Source organism: Microcebus murinus, chromosome 1 (assembly GCF_040939455.1).
Source record: "Microcebus murinus isolate Inina chromosome 1, M.murinus_Inina_mat1.0, whole genome shotgun sequence".
NCBI lineage: Eukaryota > Metazoa > Chordata > Mammalia > Primates > Cheirogaleidae > Microcebus > Microcebus murinus.
Genome location: NC_134104.1, coordinates 3,634,283 through 3,661,066, shown reverse-complemented (window position 1 = coordinate 3,661,066; position 26,784 = coordinate 3,634,283). Strand labels below are relative to the sequence as shown.

Here is a 26,784-nt window from a genome sequence, read left to right as displayed (position 1 = left end):
CCCCTGCTCTGTGGCCAAGCTGCCCGCCTGAGAGAACAGACCCGGCGCGGAGGCCAGTGCCAGGCAGGAAACCGGCCACAGGCCACGCTCCAGCCGCGGGGACGGAGGAGGATGAAACAATGTGCCTTCTGTAGCAGCAGAAAGACACAATGTTGCCTTGCACAAGCCCGCGGCATGGGCAGCATTTACCCTCTTCCCTGGGGCACCTTCTGGATTAAAATCCTGAAAAGATTTTGCTGGGAAATTGTATGTCAAGGGGCAGTCTCACAGAGAAAATAAATTGACTTAAAACAAGGACAGAGAGATGGCCTTTCCTTCCCAATCAGCCTTGTCCTTGGGTCTCGGGAGCAGAACGTGGCTGTGGCTCACGGGCGCACGCAGGGTCTCCGCACCTCTGCCGCCCTGCCCACGCCGAGACACCATGCCACTTACGCCAAAGTGAGACTTACCTCCACGCGGGAAAAGAAACACGCAGGAACAGCCAGGAAAACTACCAGGGTCACTATCTCCACCAGACACTGAGACACACTATAGAACCACCGTAATGAAAACCGCAGTTCCGATGCACGAGCACGTCGCTGTATTACGAACGAATGCCATAGTCGCAGGGCAGAGATACAACCTGAGAAACTTTAGAGAGCAGCATCTTGACTGCACGTAAACGCTGCAATCTAATAAATGTGTTTCTGACCTGGGTATGCGTTAGCAATTCAGAAACTACTTCAGGTGTACACTAGAACTGGACAAATAAGTAAATATATTACACACGGTCAGGCCAGATACCTTACTCCTGGAGAAGGGAGTTAAGAACAAAAACAGGGGAAAACTAAAATGAAGTCTGTGCCATTGCTCTGAAACCCAAGGTGTCAGTATACATTTGTCATCGTGTTTAAGATATATCCAAAGAAAGACACAGAAATGCAGGCCTCCGTATGCGTGCATTGGTACACACGTTCCCTGGCTCTGTCGCCGGGAGGGTGCAGGAGCAATGAGCCTAAGCAGTAGTGAGCCGTCCAACACCAGATCTTGGTTTCCTAACGCTTCTCCAATAAAAGGAATCGGGGCTGCTCGGAGAAGTGGCTGAATCCAGGGCCAGGGGAGAGAAAAACAAAAGAGCTTAAAGCAAACATCTCCTGGAACCACAGAAGAAGGAAGTGCAAAACAAAAACACAAAAGAAACAAAACAAAAAACATGTGAGCTTAATGGAAGAACAAGAAGCTGCTAATGGCCCAACCAAGAACAATTTAAGCAAACAAATGAATAGTGATTCACTAGATTATAAGCCATTGCATAAAATAAATATCCATAAGTCCATACTAAGGTTACTAATCAGTTAACTGCTAAAACATAGATGGAGAAGTGGCAGTTCTTTCTTGCAGTATAGTTCTAATTAATAAATGTAGACGTTCAAGGGGAAACAAAGTCAACATTTAGCATACTGCAAATAAGTAACTGCTACAGAAAACATGCACCGATGGATGCAAAAAACAGTGAGGAACAAATCCTCACTGTCCCTCAGACTGTTGGAGGGCCAGACTATAGTTTTAAAAAAAACTATGAACAAATTCCTATGCACACTGCACATATCTTATTTCAAAGTAAAGATTTAAACAAATCCTTTGTTTAAAAAGCAAAGGATTTGTATAGTCTCAAAATATCTCCCCAAGATATGTGTTAACTGCAAGGCTAAAGATATAAGAAGAAACATAAATACAAGAGGAGGAAAGCTGGCAGAAACCACCTTAGCGAGGCAACAAGAGCAGCACCCGGCAACACCTCACACTGACGCCATGAGTCCCATGATGCTGTACACCAGAGAGGCACGAACTGTGGGTTGTACACCAGAGAGGCACGAACTGCGGGTTGTACACCAGAGAGGCACGAACTGTGGGTTGTACACCAGAGAGGCACGAACTGCGGGTTGTACACCAGAGAGGCACGAACTGCGGGTTGTACACCAGAGAGGCACGAACTGTGGGTTGTACACCAGAGAGAGAACTGCGGGTTGTACACCAGAGAGGCACGAACTGCGGGTTGTACACCAGAGAGGCACGAACTGCAGTTTGTACAACCTCCATCCAGTCAAATGCAAACACCAGGCAAATTGAGAAACATTCAGCAAAATAACAATCAATACTCTTCAGCATTACCAAGGTCATGAAAAAGAAAGAAAGTCTGAGAAACCACTACAGACTGTAGCAGCCCAAGAAGTAACAACTCAATGCTACATGGGCTCCTGAAGGGGACCCTGGAACAATAAAAGGAGACTGGTGGAAAACTGGGGAAATTCAAATAAGGTCTTTAGTTTACTTACTAATGGCCGTGTGACAATGTTAATTTCTTGCACTATCACAATGTTAACTTTATTGTATAATGAATCATAGTAACATTGTAACGATGTTAATTTCTTATACTATCACAATGTTAACCTTGTTGTATAATGCATTATAGAAACATTGTGTCAGTTTTAATCTCTTATATTATTGGCATGTTAACTTTGTTGTGTAATGAATTATAGTAACATTGTATCAATTAAATTTCTTGGTTCTCCTCACTGAAGCTGAATGAAGATTATATGGAAACTCTCTGAATTATTTTTTTCAACTTTTCTGTAAACCCAAAAGCCGTTCAAGATTAAAAAGTTATAAGAAGGAGACTTTCCAAGAGAGCAGCCCACCTTTATGGGCTCATACATGACAGGCATTTTGCTAAATGTCTTGCACAGGTCTGCTCTCATGTCTACGGAAGTAGATTTTGTTTTCTGGGTTGAACCCAGTTATCCCCTTCTACAGACAATGCCCACGGAGGTCAGGACGTGCCCAGGATCCACAGCTAGTACAGAGCGCAGAGCGGGACTCGAAGCCGGCGCCACCCTGGAGCTTCCTCACATTCGCTCTTGCAAGCGGCTGGAGAAGTCTCTTCCCTCCTCAGCAACCTCAGTGGGCAGTCAAAGTTAGCTTTGGCTGAATCTCAGTTGACGTTAACACTACACCCACTCTTTCCTGAATTCCTCTCTTGTTGGGAAAATGGGCGAGCGCAAAGAACAGCCAGAACCGGCGCCTATTCTGGGCTTCCCACGGACGGTCTGCAAAGTCATCAGTGGGCCTCCTTTAATGTTGATGCTTTAGAAGTGAAAAAGCAAACGCATTAAACAGCTTGTTCTGTCCAGGCTTGGCCAGCTCCCGAGCCAGAAGGCCTATGTCCAGACAGGGTGACGAGCAGTGCCACTGTTTCCTCCCCTCCACGGGCCCTGTCACTCACCCCATGACGACAACGGGGCCTGCTCCAAGCCAGCTCTGTCCCGGGCACTGGGTCCAGCCCTGCCCGGCTCACAAGACGGGGAGCTGACCACCTGGGGCACAGGTGACCACCTGGGGCATAGGTGACCACCGGGGGCTGGGGGTGAGGAGGCAAGAGGTGGGGCAGCGTCAGGACACACTGGGAGGGTCAGGGACCTTTGAGCCCAGACCTGGGAGGCTTAGGGAAGTTGAATAAGGCGAAGGGAGATAAGTACTCCTAACAGGAGGACCTGTGGGAAGGCCCCAGTACAGGAAAAATCCCTGAGTGTCTGGTCTGAACAACAGAAAGGAGATCTGTGGGGGCAGGTCATGGGGGAGGGTGCAGGGATAGTCACCCCCAAAAGGCCAGTGTTCCCTCTTCTGGTGGAGGGAGCCTCTTCCCAGTGGCCAGTTGTACCAACTGACTTCCAGCACCGTGCCACTGGCACTGGCCAAGGAGTCTGGGTTTTTGTGCACACGACTGGAGGTCATTGTATAACACAAGGACTCTGAAGTCTTGTGGCCCCATTATTTACTTTTTAAATTGCACAAACTCATGTGCAAGTCAGAGCTATTAATAACATGCTCTAAGTTCACACAGCAACATTTTTTTTTGCAGAGACCGCTCTGCAGTCCTGGTCATTTGCATCAGAACATTCCTCTGAAGAAACCCTGGGCCAAAGGACTAAGGAACAAACAGCTTTGGAGACCTTCCTAATCCAGGCCTCACCCGCTCAGTGGGCCTCCAGGAGACAGGCTGGTCACAGGGCACGCTCCTCTCTCTGGGGCCCCTGCTGCTCACGCGGGTCCGGGCCCGGGCTCAGGAGGGCTGCGCGGCCCAACGCCGCCCTGGCTCAGTGGGAATGAGGTGTTTGCAACATCAGACCCGGTGGAAACTCAAGAGACTGAGACAACCAGCCTGAGAGTTGTCCAGGGACGGGGAACTTGGCTGGTGGCTGGCATGGGGAGACGTGTGCCAGGAGCAGCTTCTCACTGCGATCCGCAGCCAGTAGGAAGTGCTCATGGTGTGCGTGCACGCTCCCGCCAGCACATGCGTGCTAAGTCCAGACTGGCAGGGGGAAGCACTTCTAAGACCTCAGGGTGAGTCTGCTGTGCTCCCCACGCACCTGTGCCCACCTGAGGAGCTAGCAGGTTGGCAACAGTTTCCTCTGTTTGGGCCCAAATCGCCATCCCATGCAATTTAAAGACATTTCCGGAGTGAGGGCTGGAATCTGGGGTGCCATCTGACATAGGGGACCCGGGCTGCTGCAAGTCGGGGTGCCCACAAGTGCCACCGCCTACACCTGCTCACCCACGCTGTCATTGCTGTCCCCACGGCAAAGGCCCAGGGAGGCCTGGGTCACCGGGAGGGTACGTCATCAGCCATCAGACAGGAGGGGACTCCACAGGGTACAGATCCATCCTCAAACCCTCGGAGGCAGGAGCCCCCTGTCTGGGATGCATTCAACAGCCCCACGCTCAGAGCTCCCCGGCCGGCCGCACTTAAAGGAAGCACTTGGGTCTCAGAGCAAAATTGCTTCCCACAGGGACATGTTACAGTCACGGAGGGACCACGAGGACCCCAGCCCAGGGTCTGGGCTGGCCTCGGTAGATCTAGCTGACCAGCCTCAGTCTCCCTTTCTGGAGAAGGAAAGGGAGCTCAGCTAAAAGAGTTCAGGGTTTTCTTTCCTTCTTAAAATACAAAGCCGGGGTAAAACTTAGAATGGGAGGGGTGCTGTCTCTGTCCGACAGAAGATTCCACTTTCCACAGAAGATGGTGCAGATGATCAAGTTGTTGCCACGTCTCCTCGCTCCCCCGTGACAGGCCGAAAACTGGCCTCCTCCCAGGTAGGGTGGAGTGACATCAGGACAAGGCAGGGGCAGGGGGCCTCACTAAGCTGGCTGTCCGGGAGAGCCGGCGCAGTGTCAGCCCTGATCAGGGATTAGTGGGAGTGCAGTGGGGGAGGGCAGAGAGAATCCTGCCGGGGTCAGGACACCCACGGGTGCCAGCGCCAGCACCTGCTCACCCACGCTGCCACTGCTGTCCCAGGAGGGCCTGGGACACCGAGAGGGTGTGTAGCAGGTCAGCAGCAGGGAGCCGAGTCACCCAGATCCTATCTGCCTGCAAAACCCTCCCAGGCACCAGGGCCCGGGAGAGCAGAGCGACACCACACAACTGGCATCACAAAACCCATCTCCCGTGTGCACGTAAGAATTCCAGAGATGCCCCTGCGCTGCTTCAGGCCTGACCCGGGTACACCATTGCCCTCCCAGGCCGGAGCGCTGGAAAAACTGAAGTCTGAGACCGGACGCTGTGGCCAACGGCAGACAGAGCACAGAGAAAATGCAAACACGCCAAATCCCTCTCGCCACTTCCCGAACACAAAGCCCGCCCCGAGCCCACGGAGATACGCAGCTAGAAGGTTTCAAAACTTCCAAATAATTTCCTCAGTGTTCTCAGAGTGATCTGAGCAGCTCAAGACAAATGCCAGGGCAGGGACTTCCTCCTCTCTCTCAGTACCCCAACCACACGGGAATATGGAAGCATGATAGCTAAGGGGATCAGATTTTCTGAGGCCAATCAAGAAGTGTCCGGCAACCCACCCCAACTTCACAGCAGGTAGGGCCACTGCCCCTGAGCCTGAACCCCAGTCAGGAGTGCCGGTGTCAGATGCAGGAGGATCCCACAGACCTGACACCTGCACCCTACAGAGGGGAACAGAGACAAGACTTGTGCCTGCAACGGACGCAGCAGGCCTGCGACACCAGGGCAACCCGGGGTCAGTGACAGCGGCTTCATGTCTCTGCTGCGTGTGCACACCGGTGATTGCTCCCGGGTGTGAGGACATGGGGCTTCAGGGCTCCCACAAGACACGGCTGGTTCCCTCAGATGTCCCGCTCCGGGCAGCCAAGGCCCAGATTCTCGGCAACAAGACTTTGAGGCCTTTGTTCATCTAAAAGGTACATTTTTTTATTAATTTTTTCCCCCAGGCGTTCAGAACAAGGTCTCTTGAATTGTTGGATTTATGCTAATTTATACTCAAAGCTTTTTTGTTTTTTTATTTCCATGGCTGTGTTTTCCAAGGCCACGGCACAGAGACCAGGCACAGGGCCCGCTGTGGAATATTTTGAAGGTTGATGGGTCCAGACATTCAGCTTTCACTAGTTCCCTGTTTCCAGAGAGAATGGCCGCTGAATTGCGAGGGCAGGTGCTAGGAGGCAGCGGGGGCTGGGAGACACTTCCCCAGACCCGTGGGGCCCTGATTCCTCCCTAGCAAATGCCTAAAAATAGTGGACGCCAGGAGCCTGTCATTAAACCAAGAAGCCTTAAAAGTAAAAAATCAGTCACCAAGTAATTACCAAGGAAGAAACAAGCACAGGAGCAGGGAGGCAGGGCAGCCAGGTAACAAGCCCTTAGCTCGGGGCCAGAGGCAGCTGGGTCACGTCACCACTCTGCCACAGACAAGCTGGGTGACCCTGGGCACACTGCTTGGCCTCACCAGCTGGCAGTTTCCTCACCTGTCAAACTGTGATGAAGAGATGATGCACACACCCAAAGCCCCAGGTACAACAGCTGGCAAGTGGCTGGCCCTCAACAATGGTCACTATTTTTATAAGCCAAGAGACACTGGCCTTTGGAAAGAAATTCTCGGCGCAATTCAGCTCTATTACAGATGGAAGCATATTTGGGTCACAGTTATTCATATATCAGGTGCAAAATCAGTAAGTGCCCAACCGGATACAGAAATCCACCCTGGGACTCCGGGCAGGGCAGGCACCAGCTGAAGGAACGCGCCCTTCTGACCAGTCCCTCGGCCAGTACTCTGTCCCCTCGCAGCCCAAGGGCTGGCACATTGCTGTTTGGTGAATAAAATCGAATCGCCTTGTCCTGACTCCCCACCAAGGGTCTTGGGCGCACCCGGTCCTTCCCCTAACTTTCAGGGATGTTGTGCCACTGTGCCAAGGCTCGCTCTGGATCGGTCGGGGGCTGCAGCCCCGCCTCCAGGAGCGAGAGTTTGACTCCGGCTGCCCGCCCCGCCAGCAGCCGCCCCCGGCCCCCCGCTGGACCCCTCTCTACGGAAACTCACCCCTTTCCTTTCCGCCTCGCGGTTCAGGGCGGCCACCCAGGCCGCCTGCCACTGGCTCCTCCAGCTGTTCAGCGTCAGGATCCAGGAGAGCAGCGCGTCGGACTCGGGGCGCGGCCCCCCGCCAGGCTCCGCCGGCGACCGCCGCCGAGGCCGGGGGTGCGCCCTGGCCAGCCCCCACTGCGCCAGGTACAGGCCCACGGTGACCAGCGCCGCCACGAAGAGCGACACCAAGACTAGCCACTGGACCTCCCCGAGCCACGAGCCCAGCTGGGCCATGGTGATGGCGCATACCCGGCCCGCCTCGCCCCAACTCCCCCGAGCACCCGCCGGCCGGGGCGCAGAGCCGCGGGCGGCGAGCTCAGGACATCCGCCGGGCCGGGGCGCGCGGGGGGCGTGGAGCGGCGCGGCGGGCGCGCAGGGAGGAAATTCCTGGCCGGCGCGCGGCGGCCACGGCCCGGATCGCGCCCCAGCCGCGCTCTGCTGGGAGGTGGGCGCGCAGGAGGACCTGGGGGCCGGAGCTCACGACTCCGGCGTCTGGGAAGTTGCTGGAGCCGCGGCCCGGGCGCGCTTCCTCCTCCGCGCGGCGCCCCTGGGCGTCCCGCCCGCGGCCCAGCAGTGGCCGGAGGAGGCTCGGGCCGCGGGGCGGGGCCGGGGGCAGGGACGAAGGAGGGGCGCGGCCGGCGGGCGGGGGCGGGGCCGGGTCCCCGGCGGGGGCCACCCCAGCGCCCGGGCCGTCCCCGAGGCCTCCCACGCGGCCCGCCCTCCCGCCCCTTAAAGGCCCCGCGGCCCCGCGCCTGTCGCCCCGCCCAGTGTGTCTCTGAGGCCCAGATCCCGCCACGTGCGCGCGCCGCCCGCCCCACTCCAGCGACTGCCCGCGGGCGGCGGGGACGGCGAGGTGACCCCGCTCTGCGTGCCCGGCTTGGCTTCCTCCGGTGCTGACCGGCCGGCGTGGCAACGCGAGCGCGCGGTGCGCGGGACTTTCCACTTAATCAGCCCGACCCCAGCGCTGCTGTGGGGCTGCCTGGCCTGGCTGTGTGGGCGCGTGTGCCTGAGTGGGCGTGTGCGTGTGTGCGCGCGCGCACATGTATGCGTACGGGTGTGCACGCACATGTGTAGGTGTGTGTTTGTGTGTGTGCGCACATGTATGCGTACGGGCGTGCACGCACATGTGTAGGTGTGAGCGTGTGTTTGTGTGTGTGAACCATGCTAAGTTGAAGGATGACTTCGGGGATTGCCATTTCCCCCCAGCAAGACACTGTCTGGTTGCAAGTCCTTGGAAAGTCCCTAGAAATCCGGGACTGGCACCCTAAGTGCTTGGGGCCTTGCGGCCCTGCTGCTCAGCTCCAGCAGGGTCTCAGCCAACTGCCCTTGGCCCCTCCCCCTTCCTGTGGATATGTTATCTACGAGGTGTGTGATGAGGGGGTGCGATGTGGCGTGGTACATGCACCATGTATAAGGGTGATGTGCGTGTGACTTGCCCCTGCACCCTCCCCTGCGGGGTGCACACTCACCGTCAGGAAATGCCATGGAACATTCCTAATGCAAGGCCGAGACCTTTGTGTTCTGCCTGGCCTGTGTTTTCTGCAGCTGTGGACTTGACCTTGAAACAGACCAGACAGACCTGAGTGAGCACTGAGCCTTCTCTTTCTCACCAGGGGTCTGCTGCTGGCAGGTGTCTGGTGGCATCAGTGGGGATTCCAGCCCAGAATCAGGGACCCATCACCTTAGAGAAGGAGGAGGACTGAAGGTGGCCGGACAGAGGGCCTTTGTGGGGAGCAGAGCAGGAGGCTGGCGGGAGGTGATGTGGGATTGCCCAGGTGAGCTGGGTGCCGCTCACGGAGTCAGGTCTCATCAGAAAGGCGAGTGAGGAGGACACTATCGATGTCCACAACTCACCATCTGTTAAATTCTCTCTCCAATCAGCCTCGCAAGGGTTGGGGAAATCGCTCTTTTCTCTTATTATGTGTGTTATTTTGAGCATAAACAGAGGAAATCCCTTCTTATTTGACGGAAAAGTCTAATTATTTTCTGACCTCCAGCCAGATCTATGCAATTGAGTAATTCGAGTCCTGCTGGCCACTTTGCCAGGATAACTGGGGTGACTGGAAATCGAGGGCCCACGTCTCCCGGGTCCAAGGTGAGTTCACACGCCCGCGAGTGTGCCGGCTGCAGCTCTGTGGGCAGGGCAGGATGGCTTGTCCTGTGGGACCGGTGGAACCTGTCTCATTCCTCCACCGGCCGGTCTCAGAGGCGGGTGTGTTCACCCCACTTGCTTGTTCAGGGGCTTGCGAAGATTGTAGACTCGCCACCGCCCCCGGCTTGGAATTTGTCAGGCTTCCTTCTGTTTTAACACAGATTGTCAACACGTAGATACTGAATTACCTCTAGGTAGAAGCAAATCGGGGGAAAATAAGGAATGACGTAGGCTTATGGGACAATGCAGTTGGCGAAAACACGCAGTGGGAACTAAGCATCTCGTAAATCTACGAGAAAGCCAGGCTCCCTGGCTTCTGCTGACCGCGGGCTCCCAGGCCCCTCCTTCTGCTGCGTGGAGGCCACCCCGAGTCTCAGTTCTGGGGCAGGTGCAGCACCCCCACCCCCACGGCGACTTCCTGCTGCAGGCGCCCATCTCTCCTCCACCACCTCTCCCTTTAACCCCCGGCAGACTGCAGCTCTGTCCAGGGAGGGCGTCTGTCCTCACCCACCAAAACCTTCCAGCAGGTGGGTTCTCAGTCGCCCTCTGCAGACGTTGTTTGCTATTTTTAAAGCATGGTGTCCGTGGCTGCACCAACGTGTTCGCATCGCGCACCCAGCTGTTTAGCTCCAGCTCGACCCTCTTCCCATCCCCCTGCGGCCCTGCCAGGAGCCGCCACCTGCCCGCCAAGCTCCAGAGAGCAGGGCTGGGGACCAGCACCAGGACGTGGGGCTCCCGGTGGCCAGAGGAAGCCGCAGAAGCTGTTTCTGAACTCCCCTTCAGAGTGCCTTACGGTACCTGGCTCTGAGGCCAGAGCCAACCTCCGTTGTTCCAGTTTTCGTTTTGAAACGTTTCTAAAGCGCTCTTCGTGAAGATAAGCGTTGCCTGCAGGATGCTCTCCGCTGAGTCACCCAGTCTCACTACAGCTACCGCATCTGTCACCGAGGCTGGGTGTCAGTCGAGGCTGGTAGGACAGTGGTCCTGCCGTCCTCCCCTGCCAAGCCCGGGCGCTTCTGCGATGAGCCTACATTTTCAGAAGTTAGCAGACACGCCTGGGGTTATGTAGTTCATGTCTATAAACAAAGTTATATTTTGTTATACTCGTGGTTTCAAAAAAAAATAGCACAAAATTGGGGGCTTCTCTTAAGTCTCTGATGTAATTATCTTGAATTTCTAGAAGAGGAAGGGAAAGGAGGAGCTGCAGGGAGTGTATGGCTTGCCTCTAACTGAACGAAGCAGTTCACATTATTATCACTGTTGTTTGAGCTGTCAGGTTGTGCCCGGGTACTCTGATAGCCTGGAGCCCTTGGCCCCGGGGGGCTGCCATGGTCACTTCACAGGCGTCACCGGGACCACCGGCGAGTGCAGACGTGCAGCTTCCTTCTGGTGGCACTTGAGGGAGGACATTCCGAGAATTCCCTCTTAGCCAAACGCTTTTAAGACTTGGCTCGGTGCCCTCGGCCGTGGATGGGGCAGAGGAGATCTCTGGAGGCGAGAGGCTGCAGAGGCATTTGACCCAGTCTCCTTGGCTGCGTTCGCGGTAGCTTAGTCACTTCCACAGGCCAGAGGCCCGGGCGCGCGTTGACTCAGCTTCCTGTCCTGCGAGTGGGTCGGTGCAGGAGCCAGAGAACCCAGTCAAAGGTCGCCCGTGGCCAGAGCCCGGCCTCGCGCCACAGGGGGCCTCCCCGCCCTTAGCAGCCTTGAAGTATTCTGCTGGTCATCCGGCACGGTTTATGGAGACCTGGGTGAGGACCCCCTCCCTGGGAGGAAAGCAGCGACCCCAAGTAACTAACTACGGTGGCTGCAGAGGTGCCGCGCCAGAAGGCTGGGAGAGCAGTCCCGAGCGCGAAGAGCATGCCGCGTCCAGCCGCCCCTGCAGGAGCGACTGTGATAGAAACGGTGGTACTGTCGCGTGAGCCCCTTCTGCCAGGGACGTCACGGAACCCACCTGCGGGGACCCCGCAGATGCACCAGGCTTGGTGGTTAGGCACCTGGCAGGCGCTCCTGAATGTCACAGCTGTGCATACAGACAGCTGCCACCATCAGACTCGCGCCCCGTGCATGAGGTACTCGGCTCAGTGGACTCACTTCGTTTTCATGGCAACACTCAGAGGATGACATCACCCCTTTCTAACGATAAAGGGATGAGTTCAGAGAGGCTAAGTCACTTGTCCAAGGCCACACAGCAAGAAAGTGGCTGAGCCAGGGGTTTGACTCTAGGGGCGTCTACCCCAAAACTCATGTGCTTCCCCCCATCTCCTTTTATAAAGGTCGAGGCAAACAAGTTCTACGAAATAGAGAAAAATGTTAAAAACGCTAGAAATGGCGGAGTCCCATTTCTGACACCCACGTGCAAAGATCTGCCTGCAGGAGAATTGTCTTTTGTGCTCTGCAGTCACTCGGGAGATACGGACCCTTGAACCCCCGGGGAAGGACGCTCATGCAGGGATTCACTCGAGGGACGGGATGGAGCTTCCGTGAGGCCCCAAACCCCTTCTGGGGAGACGCGAAGTGAATGCAGCCGGAGCGCTGGCTGTGAAGACGGCTGGGTTGGGTGGTGAGAGGGCCGCCCTGCCGTGCTGGGTGTCTCTGCGAAGCACCGGCTTCGAAGGGCCATCCAGGACGTCCACGCCCACCCTGAGTGTGAGCAGTCGAGTCCCAACCTGGTTATGGGGAACTTGAGTCACACCGTGATGCGGGAGTGGCCGGGTGGTGACAGAGGCAGGGCCGGCCAGGTCTGCCGAGATCCTGCCGCGGCAACCCTGAGGACGCAGCCCGCAAGTCTGCGCCCACGCTGCCGGGGTAGGGGGGAATGCGGCCGGACGGCAGCCCGGTCTCTGCCAGGTGGCTCCGTCAAGCCTCCCTCGGGCCTGCCTGGCAGCAAGGCGGCGTGGCATTCCGGTTTGCGCTCAAGGCTGGGCACCACGGCGTGAATGGGAATATTTAAACCCAGTTGTTAACTTCGTTTCCAAGGAGGGAGTTGCCTAAACTGTATGTTTTTCCCGACTCCTAAGAACGCTGAGCTGGCAGCCGTGCGCGGAGACCGGTAGTCCCCCTGCTCCGGGGCCGGCCTGCGGAGCTGGCCTCGAGATGCACTCGTCATTGGGAAGTCGAGTCTGTAGGGATTTATCGGGTCCCAGTGGGAGCCTGGAGGTAGGGTACGCTGAGCGAGAGAGAGAGAGAGAGAGAGAGAGAGAGAGAGAGAGAGAGAGAGAGAGAGAGAGAGAGATGAAGGCACTGAATGGAGACGTGGCAATGGCTAGCATTCGGAGCCCCAGCTGGGGGTGCCCTCGGGGCGTAGGGGCCCTGCTTGGTGGGAAGGACCCCTGGGCCCCGGGACGGGCAGCTGCCCCCAGCTTCTCAGAACCTGCGGGAGCTGCTTCTGCAGCTCCATCGACCGGCTGTTCCCAGTGCTGGCTTCGGAATAGCGCGGCTTGATTCCGGGCGGCTCTGCCACATTGAGGACAGGCCCCATGGGCCGGAGGGGCCGCCGGCCACCCCACATGGCCACCACGGGAAAGCTGCCTCCCTCGGCCCCCCGGAGCGCGTGCTCGGCCTGAGTTCTGGCCGGGAGCTTTCCTTCCTGCTGCCGTTTTAAAGCCTACTGGGCACCTGGATGGAACTGATGGCATCTCTGAGGGACGTTAAGTCTCCCAAAGAGGTAAAGGAAATGACTACTAAAGGGCTTTTCATTTGCTTTTCTTTCTTCTTCTTCTTTTTCTTATAAAAGCCCTGACTTACGCATTATTTTTTTTTCATTTTCTTTTAAACAGCCTTTTAAAACAACTCAGGAGTACCCATTTATTATATCTACGAGTAATTAAGTGCTAATTACAAATAATCACCTAGGCATTCCTCAAATAGTCCAATAACACACAGGGAACAGTTTTTGCTGGTGCAGAAAATACTGACACTCTGTGTGCCCGGCCGGCCACGGCAATTCCCATCGCTCGCAAGTGCGGGAGTCGGCGTCCCTGTGCCCGTCCAGCAAACAGGGGGCGGGGGGGCAGGGGGGAAGAGGAGGCTTTGAGACAGCAGAGCAGCTCACTGGGGGCAAGGCCACTCGGTCATGGGCAGAGCTAGGCCTGGAGTCCGGTGTTTCCTGCGTGGTCCCCGTGCTACACGGCTCGGCCAGTCTGCAGGGTGGGAGAAGAGCGATTCTTCGCAGGTACCGACACGGGTTCGTTGCACTGTCTCACCCTCCCCGACTGCGATGAGTCACTGTCTGCCCCCACCGCTCAGCGTGGGGAGGTGTGACTGTACCTGTGGGTACCTGCGGTCACCGCACGCATTCTCCTAGCGTGTCACTTCCCTGCGGTCACCTTCTGGGAGCTCTGCCGGCTCTCTCTCCCGGGGCACGGGAAGGGGCAGCCCCGCAGCGCCGGGCAGGGGCCATCACCGCGGGGGCGCTGAGTTGAGCCCAGCTTGTCCTCCAGCTCAGCCTCCAGTCCGATGGGCTGGGCGCCCCTTCAGTGACGGGGGCAGCAGGGACAAAGCCGGGAACTCAGTGGGGACGTGGCTCTTCCTCTGGGCAGTGGACGCGCAGGTGGCCGGAAGGGCACCGATGGCCCCAGCAGCGGAGAGGACAGGCCCTGGCTGCAAGTCCAAGGGCAGGTGTCGGCAGGGCCAGTGCTGTGAGGGGTGCAGACTGCCGCCTTCCCATTGCATCCTCACGTGGTGGAGTGACCCCTCCCTGGGGCCCCTTTTACAAGGACACTAGTCCCCTTCCTGAGGGCTCGTCCCTCCTGACTTAGTGGCCTCCCCAGGCCCCTCTCCTGACACCATCGCATCGGGGAGCAAGGATTTCAATCTCGGATGCACCTCGAGACCCCAGCCAGGCCGCCTCCAGGGGCACGGACCGCAGGCAGAGTCAGCAGAAACAGTGAGGACAAAGCTACACCCCCAGAACCCCGGCCCGTGCCATGGGCCTTAGACCACGCAACAGGTAAAAATGCCCGAAGACACGATAAAGGGCATTGAAAACGTGAACACGGGATAAGATACTGCGAGTTTTGATTTCAGCCCTCGTAGCAATGCCATTAACGTAAGGTGGGCAAAAGGGACGTTACGATCACCGTTTTGCAGGGAGGGATCTGAAGTCCAGAGAGCTCGGGCACTTACCCAGGACCCTGCGTCCCTGGCTCACTCACTGGGGTTGAACTGGCGCGTCCAGAGCTCTGACTACTCAATCCCTTTGCTAGCTGAGAGGCGCCCTCCACAGAAGCAACTGAGCCCGGTCCTGAGGACGTTTCTCTCTGGGAATCATTTACCATTCGGCCCAGGCTGTGATCAAGGGTCGGTGGCACTGTTCCCTGCAATAGTAAAGCCACGTATGCTCACTGTCGTCGAAGCTGTGCTGCCAGGCCCCCCTGGGGAAGCTCCCCGTGACGGAATGGTTGGTTTGTACCCATTTGTGCAAGTGCAGTAATCCACTCGGGGACAAAATGACCCTTCTTTTTTTTAAAAAAAATCATTTTGTCTTTTTTAACAAAATCGATCTAACAAGTCATGCAAAATTGGAGGAACAGTTGAAGCGAAGTTCTCTTGCTGCCAGGGTGTGTTTAGAATGAGAATGTGTCCCGTGGGGAACGGGCTGACAGCGGCCCGAGCCCTCCCGCCATCTGTTAGCCGGGGTGAGCAGGGCCGTCCTGTACACAAATGCTTCCTCTCTCGCCAAACATCCCCACGAGGGCTCCTGGCGGAGCACCGAGCCAGGAGACCCAGATGACCAGAGCTTCTCCCTGACAGGGCACCAGAGAGAGCAGCGTGGAGGAGTTTCCTGAGGCAGGTTTGCAGCGAGACGTGGCCAGTGGGAAGCAGGACAAGGGGAGGAGACTGGCCCCTGCTGCTGTCTCAACCGAGAGTCCTCGTGGGGACGTCCCAGGAGGCCACGAGGAGCTGTCCAGGTGCTAGCCGGACGGTGGCAGGTCTGCCATCTGCGGTGTTAATGACCACCTTTGACAACCAAGCGCAGGGGGCAGGCAGGAGAGGGGCTGCCAGGTGTGCCCGGGAGGCATCCACGCCTCCATCCTGTAGCTCTGGGACCAGCTACAAGGACGCCAAGGCTCGTGCCAGCCCTGCAGTGAGAGGGGACACGAGGAAGCCCATCAGTGTGAGCGGCAGACGGGGTGTGTCCTGTCCACGTGATGGGACATTGTTCAGCCAGAAAAAGGGGTGAAGCCGGGAGGACCCAGGCTACCACCCGGTGACTCTTCGGACATCCTGTGAGGTGGGAGGGAAGCCCCGCACGAATGCCACACCATTGCCCATCGCATGAAATGTCCAGCACAGGCGGCAGTGGAGGCCGGGCGCGGGCGGACGGCTGCGGGGTGGGAGGGACGGCCATGTGCACGGGGTTTCCCAGGGAGGGGGAGGAAAACGTGCTGGAACTAGATGTGCTTCACACATTTTGAGTGCGCCGAATGCCACCAAATTATGTGCTTTAAAGTGGTTATTTATTTATTTATTTTTGAGACAGAGTCTCACTTTTTTGCCCAAGCTAGAGTGAGTGCCGTGGCGTCAGCCTAGCTCACAGCAACCTCAAATTCCTGGGCTCAAGCGATCCTTCTGCCTCAGCCTCCCGAGTAGCTGGGAGTACAGGCATGCACCACCATGCCCAACTGATTTTTTTTTTATATATATATTTTTAGTTGGCCAATTAATTTCTTTCTATTTTTGGTAGAGATGGGGTCTTGCTCAGGCTGGTTTCGAACTCCTGACCTCGAGCGATCCACCCGCCTTGGCCTCCCAGAGTGCTGGGATTACAGGTGTGAGCCAACGCGCCCGGCCTAAAGTGGTTATAATGGTAAATTCCATGTCCTGTGTGTTTTACCCCAGTTTACAACGCAGCCGGGCTGATTGTTTTAACACACGTTGTCCGTGGCTGTCACGACGGGCTGGGCACAGTGGTTTGTGCGTTCGTTTGTTCACTGATCAACAAATATGTATTAAACATCTGCTGTGCGCCAGGTCCCGGTCCGGGTGCAGGGGTCTAACGGCGAGTGAAATCGATTCTCACGGGGCTTACACTCGGCCGGGGAGACGGCCGGTGCAACAATCCCACCGGCAGCTGTGCAAACCGGCGCAGGGGAGGCGGGGCGCTGCTGGGGGAGTGGCGGCTCCATGGTGACCGCTGGGTGCTGTTCCTACCGCAGAAGGAAGACGGTGGGGGGGTGGGCGGTGGGGGGCCCCTCCACATGCTCCTGGAGGTGGGGGGCAGGTGAGTGGGGGGGACTATCCAGGGTGCCATGTGGGGTCTCCCTGAGGCAGCCTGGAGGGCTGTGGGGGCGAGACCGAGGGGAGACCCCAGGGATGAGCTGCACCTGCCCATGGGGGGTCCCCTGGTGCGAGATGCAGGAAGAAGGAAGGGAGGACCCTAAAAGGAAGCAGAGGACCCTGAGGGGGCCGAGACACGCTGGAGGCGGGACTCAGCCAGGGGAGGGGAGCAATGCCCCTGTGGGCATGGGGAGCCCCGTCCAGGCGTGAATTCAGCCATAACGTGGTGGGGGTCCCCGAGGGTGAGCCGCCCCGACCCTGCCTACCGGGCTCCCAGCTCTCAGCGCAGAAGCTGGGGTTTTGGAGTCCCGCAAGCAGAGCAGGGTCGGGCTCTGTGTCCCCTGTGCACCCGGGACCAGCCCTACAGCCAAGCGGCCACAGGCTGGCGTGGCACAGCGGGAGCCTGGCGCACTGCGCGCTCAGTGCACAGCCGGACAACGCTGTCGCTCAGCCACCGAGAGGGCCGGGGAGCTTCCATGTGCCGCTCAGGGCGCCCTTCCACCAAATGCGCTTAACCTCAGATGAATGAGCAGCAAAGACAGACGGACTTGGACAGCAAACGCTCTTCCTGAACACGACTGAAGAAACGGTAAACAAAGTCACTCGCTGACCGGATCGTTGCTGCAGTGCAGGCCGATGGAGCGTGGGCTTTGTTAGTGGCAACATATAAACACCGTCTAAAATGCTCACACAACAGCAGAAACATCCTGGCGTCTGGCTGCCCGTCCCGGTCTCAGCTGCAGGTGTCCCCGCAAGCCCACGAGGAGTCACCCCCACCCCAGCCAGGTCCCCTCCCATCCAGCCATCGGAAACCAGGGCCCGCCAGCCCTGCCGTTGCCGTGTAACTGTGGGGCCTCTCGCCTTCCCACCCTGGGTCCGTCTGTCCAGCGGCCTCCGCACCTGTCTGCCAGCCCAGCTGCTGGGACGCCAGGGCAGGCGTTTGGAGCAGACCCGGCCGGGGCTCCCTGGGCACTGCCAAGCGAGGTGACCATGGGCAAGCTCCCCAGCCTTCCTGAAGCCCGCCATCCCTGCCGGCAAAACGGGCACAAGGATGCACAGCTCCCGGCCGGGGAGGACGGGAGACCACAGCTTTGGCGGAGCTCCTGCGGGGCGTCCAGGGAGAGGGCAGTAAGGGTCCTGGGACCTGCCTCACTCAGGGATGGTCCCTCCACGTGCACACCCGGTCCACCACCCCTCCCCCTGCCCCTGGCCCTGCCCCCTGGGTGTTGTAGCCCCCGGCCCGTGCGCTCTGCCAGGGTTTCTCGCATGGGGCTGTATCCCGCCCGAGACGTCACCCGCACGGCTGCCCACAGCCCCTGCACGCTCAGGGCCGCTGCCTCCTGAGCGCGCCTTTGGTGCCGTCCAGAGAGACCTCCTCTATTGTCCTGCATTGCCACAGGGACCTCTACTGATATGTGACTTTACATGCGTGTGTCTGTGGCCTCAGCTGGACTCTGAGTCCCTTGAGGACTGGGACCCGGCCGTACAGGCCCTTCCTTGAACAGCTGTAGGCTTTCCGGGAACATCAGGCTGGAGCCCCACAGTTAAGTCTGGTCTAGGGCTGCAAGACATGCTTATTAATCCAGTGTGCATGGGTCCTGTGTGCAAGACGTACTTATTAATCCAGGTGTGCACAGGTCCTGTGTGCAAGACGTACTTATTAATCCAGTGTGCACAGGTCTTGTTTGCAAGACGTGCTTATTAATCCAGTGTGCACGGGTCCTGTGTGCAAGACGTACTTATTAATCCAGGTGTGCACGGGTCCTGTGTGCAAGACGTACTTATTAATCCAGTGTGCACGGGTCTTGTTTGCAAGACGTACTTATTAATCCAGTGTGCATGGGTCCTGTGTGCAAGACGTACTTATTAATCCAGTGTGCACGGGTCCTGTGTGCAAGACGTGCTTATTAATCCAGTGTGCACGGGTCCTGTTTGCAAGACGTGCTTATTAATCCAGGTGTGCACGGGTTCTGCCCCCAACAGGCCCTCCAGGCTGGGCTGGGTCTTCCCCCTCCCCTTGGGGCCCATGTCTCCCTCGAGGCCAAGGGCGTCCTTCTGTGGTGCCCTAGTGTCATTCTACTCCTCGGCTTTGAGGCTGCAGGTTACCTTAGGGTGGAGCTGAGCCCCTCAGCCTGGGAACAATGTCAGCCTCCCCTTCCTGACCACCCTCTGGGCCTTCCCCCAGGGACCTGCCTGGCCACACCCAGCCTCCAGTGTGGCCTCTTCAGCCCCCAACCCACCTGCCGATGATTGCTGTCACCCCTGCAGTTTCTGCCTGCGGAGCCTACCCTTCTGCACCTGAAAACTTCTCTCCTCTCTTCAAGAATTGGATCAAAGTCACCCCTTACTAGGAAGTATCACCGGTGGATTAAGACCTCAGGCTCCACGTCCAACTGTACGGATTCAAATTCTGGCTACTGTGTCTTTAGGCAGATCGTTTTGCTTTTCTGTGCCTCAGTTTCCTCATCTGTAAAATGGGGTTAATGAGAGGGCGACCTGGTACAGTCTCCAAGGGGACCGAATGGCGAATCGGTAGATGTAGAAGCATAGGGCCCGGCACAGGGCCACTTCCAAAGGGCGATAGCTGTGGCCACTGGCTCCCCCAGCCCTCCAGCGCCTGTCCCTGGTGTGGGGTAACTTGTCACCCCGTGATGGGGTCTGTCTCCTTCCCTCACTAGACCAGGAACCCTTGTCTTGTTCGGCTCCGAATCCCAGCGTGGGGAACGGAGCCGGGCAGAGGGATCGGATGAATGGGTGGACAAGCGAGCGAGCGAGCGAGTGAATGCAGGCCAGGGAAACCGACAGGCGAGTTTCCAAGCGAGGCTTTGGCTGGAGGCCCAGAGTTTAAAGCCACCCGCTGGTGCAGAATATGGACTTCCTCCTGCTCCTTTCTCGGGGAGGGGACCCGTCGGCAGGGAACCGCCGGGTTACGGGGACAGAAGCCCCTTCCGGTTTCTGAGCTGACACCTCTGGGTGGCAGCGCTTGTGCGAGGGCTGGAAATGAGTGTGTGGCTGTCAGGGACGCTCGGGCAGAGCCAGAGCCAAGACCCTGAGTTTAAATGCACGTAAAAACGCCCGCAGCCACCGGTGTGCGGCTGCCCCGGTCTGGGTGAGGAGACACACGCGTGCAGGGCGCTGTCTCTCATGGCTCTGGTCGGCAGCGGGGCCTCAGGGTCAGCGTCCTCACCAGCCTCCCTCGTGGCTTCCTCAGAGCAGGGACGCAAAGGCAAATCCGCCTGGGGAGCTGTTTGCAGCCCACAATCCCTCCACCCCTGAGCTGGGACGTCGGGATGTGTCCCCCCGTTCCAAGAGCTTCTATTTAGAGCCGGTGCAGTGTTGGCTTCAGAGCTGTGGGCCGTGTCACTCACACGCCAGGAGGCGGGACCCGCCCCGTCAGAGAACGTTTCCGGCTACTCGTGTTGACACGGCACGGATAACACACGTACAACCAAAGTTCCGCATCGTGCATTCATTTTAAGTCCGTGAGGACTGCAGGATTGTGAGAACAAAGGCTGTTTCTACATACTCTGTCTTCCTGACTTGGATGCACCGCAGTGGGCATTTTCCTTCTTTCTTGCTCCGGTTTCTTCTCTTGGAGCCCGGGCTGTAGTTCTCCCTCTCTCTCAATGCTGAGTGCATCGCGCAGAGAAGGCCGCGGTTATGGCTTTGGAGCCTATGATCCTTTAGCGGGTTCTCGCGATTACTCCTGCCTTCGTGTTCAGTTGCTCAGGTTGCTCACTGCACAAGGACAACACCTGGCCGAGGGGTGAGGGGGACTTCTGTGCATCCTGGTGCAGGACCGCCTGTGCCTGGGAGAGAGGGTGTCTTTCCGACGGCAGCCCGGCTCCCGTGTCCTCCCCGGGCGCACCATGGCTTGCGAAGGCAGCCGCGCCCGCCCGTGAAGGCTGAGACCCTCCGGTTTGGCGAGAAGCTGAGGCCGCGGCTCTGCTGGCAGGCTCGGGCGCCGTGCTCCAACCGCCAGGCGAGAAGAGCTTGGGAAAGCTCTGTTCCTGCAGGGTGAGAGGAGCAGAGGTGACCCGGGCAGGTTCGACAGGTGGGAGCTGCAGAGACAAGTGGGCCAGAGAGCGGGCGGAGGCGCCTTGGCTGGGGACACTGTGCAGATGCCACCCGTCCCCAAGCCAGAGGGGCGCTCCGTTCTGGGAAACCGCCCCTGCTCTGCGGGGTGCTCTGAGGAGGAGCAGGAGCCCCAGAGCCCCCTCTCCCCTGTCCAGAGGAAATGTCCCCTGGTCCCCGGGGCTTGCTGGCATTCCCCGGGAGCAAATGCAGCCCGGTGGCCCCACCGGCGAATGCCAACAGGAATGTGACGGGACCCCGGGTGGAGGCCCACCTGAGACCGCGGGCGTCAGAGAGACGGACACACGGGGAGACGCAGCTGTCACTGACGCCTCCAGCAGCCTCTGCTCTGGGGCTGCCAAGCTCTGCTCTCGTGTCACGTTAGATTACGAGAAAAAGGAAAGCACCTTCAGCTCTGCAGGGGAAGAATTGTTCACAGTTAATTGTAGTGACATACCTCCAGCTTTTAATAAGGTCCAGTGTTGAGATGATTTGTTTGGAAGATATTTCTGGTCTTTTAAAAAACACACCAGCCACTCGGGAGGCTGAGGCGGGAGGACCGCCGAGCTCAGGAGTGGAGGCTGCAGTGCACTCCAGCTGGGCAATAAAGCAAGACCCTGTCTCTAAAAATATACTTTTTAATTATAATTTAGAAAATAAAAACCATAGAGGACTTTGTGATTTTTACCAAGGGCCCCTGTGTTAAGTGTGTAATAAACTCCTCCTTTAATACAGCCCAGTGTGTCACCCAGTGTCACCTAAGACGCCCCCAGGTCCCCAGGTGCCGCTTGACTCCCCACTGCTCCCCCTCCGCCAGGGCCTGCTCCTGAGGTTTTGATCCGTTCTTGGGTTTGTCATTGTTCTGGTTTCTATTTAGTTGACTTTGATGAATAAGGTCCCCCGTAAGAAGGGAGCCACCCTGAGAGGACTTGAAAAGGAGAACGCCTATACTCCGAAGCATGCGGATTAATGCGAACAACAAAATTCAGGGAAATGCCAGGCGTTTGCCGCTAAGGGGTGGCCAGGGACCCTGCGTTTGCTGCTAAGGGGTGTCCAGGGACCCTCTGGCTCCCAGACGGATTGTCCTAGAGTCTCGAGGACCCCGCGCTGGGAGCCGGGCTCTGGGCGCTAAATCTTCTCTTGTCGTGCCCGGAGAGGGAGGGCCGGGGGCGCTGGCCACGTTTAGTGGGCGATGCCGTGACAGTGCTCTTCAAAATCAAACGCGAGAGGGGGCCATTTTTAAAGAATTTGTTTTTCATTTCACATATCCACATTTGCGTTTTTTTTAAAGGCAATGTCGCTTCTCCTGTCTGTGTTTCTGGCGTGGGACGCTCCCGGACCTGCGGCATTCCCGGCATGCCTGCCCGGGCCAGCCGCCTCCCGCGCCCCTGCCCGCATGCCGCTGCCCACGCCTGCCCGGGCCAGCCCGCCTCCCGCGCCCCTGCCCGCATGCCGCTGCCCACGCCTGCCCGGGCCAGCCGCCTCCCGCGCCCCTGCCCGCATGCCGCTGCCCACGCCTGCCCGGGCGGGCGGCTCCCACGCCGCACGCAGACCGGCTGGGACGGGCTCGGGGCAGCCGGCCCGCCCCAGCTCCCGGGCCACGGCGGAGCGCAGTTTGGTAGAGTCCTTTCTTTTCCTTGCTCCCCACTAGGTCTTTTTTTTTCTCTTTAATTTAGGCCTTGCCCATAAGATATCTGATATTCTTCCAGCTTTTATTTTATCTGCAAATCTGACAAGCATCTGTAAGACTTCTAAGTCTTGGTCAAGGAGTGGCCGTCGGCTTCGGGCGGGGCGTGGGAGAGATGGCAGAGAGTGGCCGAGACTGACCTGGTTTCCCGCCTCCGTCCTGAGGCTGCCCCTCCGAGGGCCGTGGAGTGTGGAGCTGTCACTTCCCACTGGCCACTCGCTCCTGCCGAGAGGGTGGCACGGTTCTGGCTGCTCGGCCACCATTGTTTCCTGGGATCTCAATCTGACAGCCGCACCCGCAAAGGAAAGAGGGCATTCGTCCCATTCATTCATTCAATCTGCATTCCTTGCATCCTGCTGCAGCTACGGCAGTCCCGTTCTGGGCCCCACCTGAGAGGAGCTGCAATCCCGCCCTTGCGGAGCTGTGGGCCCCACCTGGTGTCCTCCTGGCCTACCTTCCCGCCTCCGCCCTGCTCCGGCATGCAGGGGGCGACGGCAGCGCTTTGCTTCAGTGGCCCAGATATGTTTTGCCCCCGGCTTTGCTTCCCCGCCGGCTCTGCGAGGGGCGGGCGTCTGCTCTGGAGCACACCTAGATCTTGGTCCAGACGCCATGGGACGTGTTGCCCCTGGCGGACCTTGACCAGGGCAGCAGGAGGTGTGTCTCCCGTCTCAGAGGGTCCCTGTCGCCCAGCATAACTAGCTTGATAACACGCCCTGCCCGGGGTTCCCTGCTTCCCTGTTTTCCTCCTTCCACCCCCACCTGTCCCCTGGAGTCACCTCCCAGCACAAACCACTGATCGGGGAGCACTTGCTATCTGGGGACGGCTGCTGAGATGGCCACGGGGCGCTCACAGTCCGGAGAGATGGAGCAGGGTGCCCACAGACTATCGTGGAACCACGTGGGCAAGGCCACAGGGGTATTTCCTACAACGTGGTGGGGCAAGCACGTGGCCCTGCTGGAAGGTGAGCGGAAGAGAGGAGGCTGAAGAGGAGGCGGGTGGAGGGAGCAGCGAGCACAGAGACCCGGGGACAGTGGGCCGTGCCAGCTGCTCTGGGAGGTCTGGCAGCCGCTCAGGTGTCCGGCTGGACCTGGTTGAGATGATTTGGGGACTGAAGGCAGGCCCTTATGGAGCAACGGTTTTACCCAAGGAGCAAGCAAGGACCAGGTGTCACCAGGCTGGTAGTCACCTGGAACCCCCCTGTTCAGAGTCGGGTCTGGGACCCACGGCTTGGACGCTTGTTGGAAATGCAGAGTCCCAGGCCTCACCTCGCCCTGTGGAATCAAAACCTGCGTTTTAACAGCCGGTAGTTGGGATGCACACTGAAGTCTGAGCAGTCCCGTCCTAGGACGCTTTGCAGTGGAGGCGTAAGACTGGGCTGGGGGTGGAGACCCACGGTCCTGGAGGGGTCTGTGGCGTCAGGAGAGGAAGGACTGGCGCACCTGCTGGGAGTCTGGGAGGGAGAGGCAGGGGGAGGGGCCGAGCAGCTGCCGGGTCCCACCCATGGGAGGGGCTTCTGGAAACGCAGGGCGGAGGGCGGGTTGCAGGGGAGGCGGGTGGGTGAGGGGTCCTGTGGGGCTTGCCGAGGTGCTCGCAGCAGCAGGTCTACAGCCCAGAGAGCTGGCTGGGCCGATTTCAGAGGGTCCTCCCTGCCCTGGGGCCTTCGCTGTTTCCCACATCTTTACAAACCATCTGCCTGACGATGAGGCCCAGAGTGCTGTCGGGGGTCAAGGCCAACTTCTCCAGGAGGAAGTTTCTGGGAGCCGTCTTGCAGAACATTGGGACATTTATGTTTCCCACTTTCTTTCTCTCTTTTTTTTTAATTTATTTTTTCCAGCATATTATGGGGTACAAATGTTAAGGTTATGTATACTGCCCTTGCCCCGCCGCCCCCCTTGAGTCCGAGCTGCAAGAGTGTCCACCCCCCAGATGGTACATTTCCCACTTTCGTTTGCACCCAGGGTCTCTGAGTGGGGCTCCAATAAACAGCATCCCTCTTCCTTGGGAATGCAGCAATGAGTTAACCGGGGGTGCAAGCTGCCACCTTTTGTCGCAGGAAAGGGAAGTTGAGGACACGGCTTGAGCACCTCTGGCCGACGTGGTCTGTGAGCCTCGCGGAGGCACGCGCCCCAACACCTGCAGGCCGGCGGGCCACAGCTTTCTGCGGGCGGTGCAGCCCTACACATGCGCACCGGATGCGCTTCTCGAGGCCGCGGGTGAGAGCAGCAGCCCCTCCCGGGGCGGGCGAGTGAAGGGCCGCGGGAGGCCAGGGGGTCAAGGAGGAGACGCGGGGTTGGGAGACGCTTGCCCAGCACACACCCTGACCTGGCCCTGCCGCGGTGCCCGCCAGCTGTCGCAGCACCTGCCCGTGGACCCACCTGGCTGAAGGACTGCCTCTTGGTGTCCTGGGTCTCTAGTCCCGCACCGGTCCCTGCGGGCTGATTTGCACATGCGCAGCGCTGTCTTTGGGCAGGAAACCTGCAGCAAAGTCGGGATAGACACTGAGGGCCCGGTGCCGAGGACGCTGCCCCCAGCTCCTGACCGCGCAGAGACGCAGGCTGGGCGCTGGAAGGGCCCTGTGGGTCTCCCGCTGGTCCCAGGGTCGGGGAGGAGTCTCCATCGTCTCCGGGGCAGCGAGCTGGTCGGTGGGGCTCCTCCAGGCGTGCCCTCCAGCCGTGCCCTCCAGGCGTGCCCTCCAGGCGTGCCCTCCAGCCAGGTGTGCGCAGCGCCTGGCACATTCCTGCCGCGGTGGGCTGGGCACCTGCTCCCTGCCCTCTGCCAGGTCCTCCTTCTGCTGACGTTTTAAAAATTATTTTTTTAAAAGCTGTTTCTGAAATCCCTGAAGCCAACTTTCTCCTTTAAAGAAAAGCAGCGACTCCCACGGAACTCCTTGCTGTCTGGTCAGGCGATTAGGAACTTGATCGGGGTTTTTCAAACCTGCCTAATAATAATGTGGGTGCTTGTGAAAAGCGCGGGTTCCCAGGCTCTCCTAGGCAAGGACACCAGATGGCTTAACACGGAGCCGCTCAAGGTTGGCCCAGCCCGGGAGCTTGTTAGGGATGCAAGGCCCCCCCAGACCTGGGAAGGCAGAACGATTAATGTATTCTAACAAGCCCCCCGGGGAGATCTGCAGCCAAGTGGAAGTTTGAGAAGTGCTGGTCCCGGCACACGGATACCTTATATTTACTTCTCCCTCCACCCCCATCTGATAGGCTGTTATTCATATTTACTTTTAAACTATTTTATTGAGGTATAATATACATAAAGAAAAGTGCCAGCTGGGCACGGTGCCTCATGCCTGTAATCGTAGCACTTTCTGGGAACAGGAAGATCGCTTGAGGCCAGTTCAAGACCAGCCTGAGCAAGAGCGAGACCCTGTCTCTGCAAAAACCCACAAAAATTAGCTGGGCCATGGTAGTCCCAGCTTCTTGGGAGGCTGAGGCAGGAGGATCACCTGAGCCCAGGAGTTTGAGGTTGCAGTGAGCTATGATGATGCCACTGAACTCTAGCCCAGGAGACAGAGTGAGATCCTGTCTCAAAAAAAGAAAAAACAGAAAGAAAGAAAGAAAGAAAGAAAGAAAAAGAAAGAGAGAGAGAGAGAGAGAGAAAGAAAGAAAGAAAGAAAGAAAGAAAGAAAGAAAGAAAGAAAGAAAGAAAGAAAGAAAGAAAGAGTGCATGCATCGAGTGTTCAGCTCAGGAGTTTTCACCAGTGGGCGACACCCAAGTCACCAGATCAGGAATTGTCACGTGACCAGCACCTGGAACCCTCCATAAACCCTTCCAGTCACGACCGGCTGGCCCGCTAACAGAGATAACCAGATACTGGCTCCCACCTGCTCACGGCATCTGACCTTCTGCCTGTCTTGCTCTTTATGAGACAGATCACGCAGTGAGTGCTCTCCGTGTCTGTCATCTGTTCCTAGGTCTGGGCCTCGAGCGCGGTGTTGACTTGCTGCAGTTTACTTGCCCTCCGGGCAGAGCACGCCCACGGTGCGAGCACACCGCTCTTGTTCACCCACTGTGCTGTTGACGGGCAAGAGCTGCTCCCCCTTTGGGGCTATTACGAACATGGCACCTGCACATCTTAGCTCCTGTGGCGACGTTCCTGTCGAGCTAGGAGTCAGAGCCCTGGCCTGCATCCTGCCACGTGCCACGTGCAGCGCCACACCCGCCGGGCACCGCACGCACC

General features: G+C 58.1%; 1 protein-coding gene across 1 annotated transcript in view; it reads right to left on the bottom strand.

Annotated features, from left to right (window-relative positions):
• C2CD2 (C2 calcium dependent domain containing 2) overlaps nt 1–7,996 on the bottom strand; it is a 55,670-nt gene extending 47,674 nt beyond the window's left edge. The window contains exon 1 of the mRNA XM_012749848.3: nt 7,368–7,996. Coding sequence (XP_012605302.2) covers nt 7,368–7,643 — 276 coding nt within the window. The 5' untranslated portion in view covers nt 7,644–7,996. The remainder of the gene's footprint in view (nt 1–7,367) is intronic.
• Between the last annotated feature and the right edge of the window lie 18,788 nt (nt 7,997–26,784).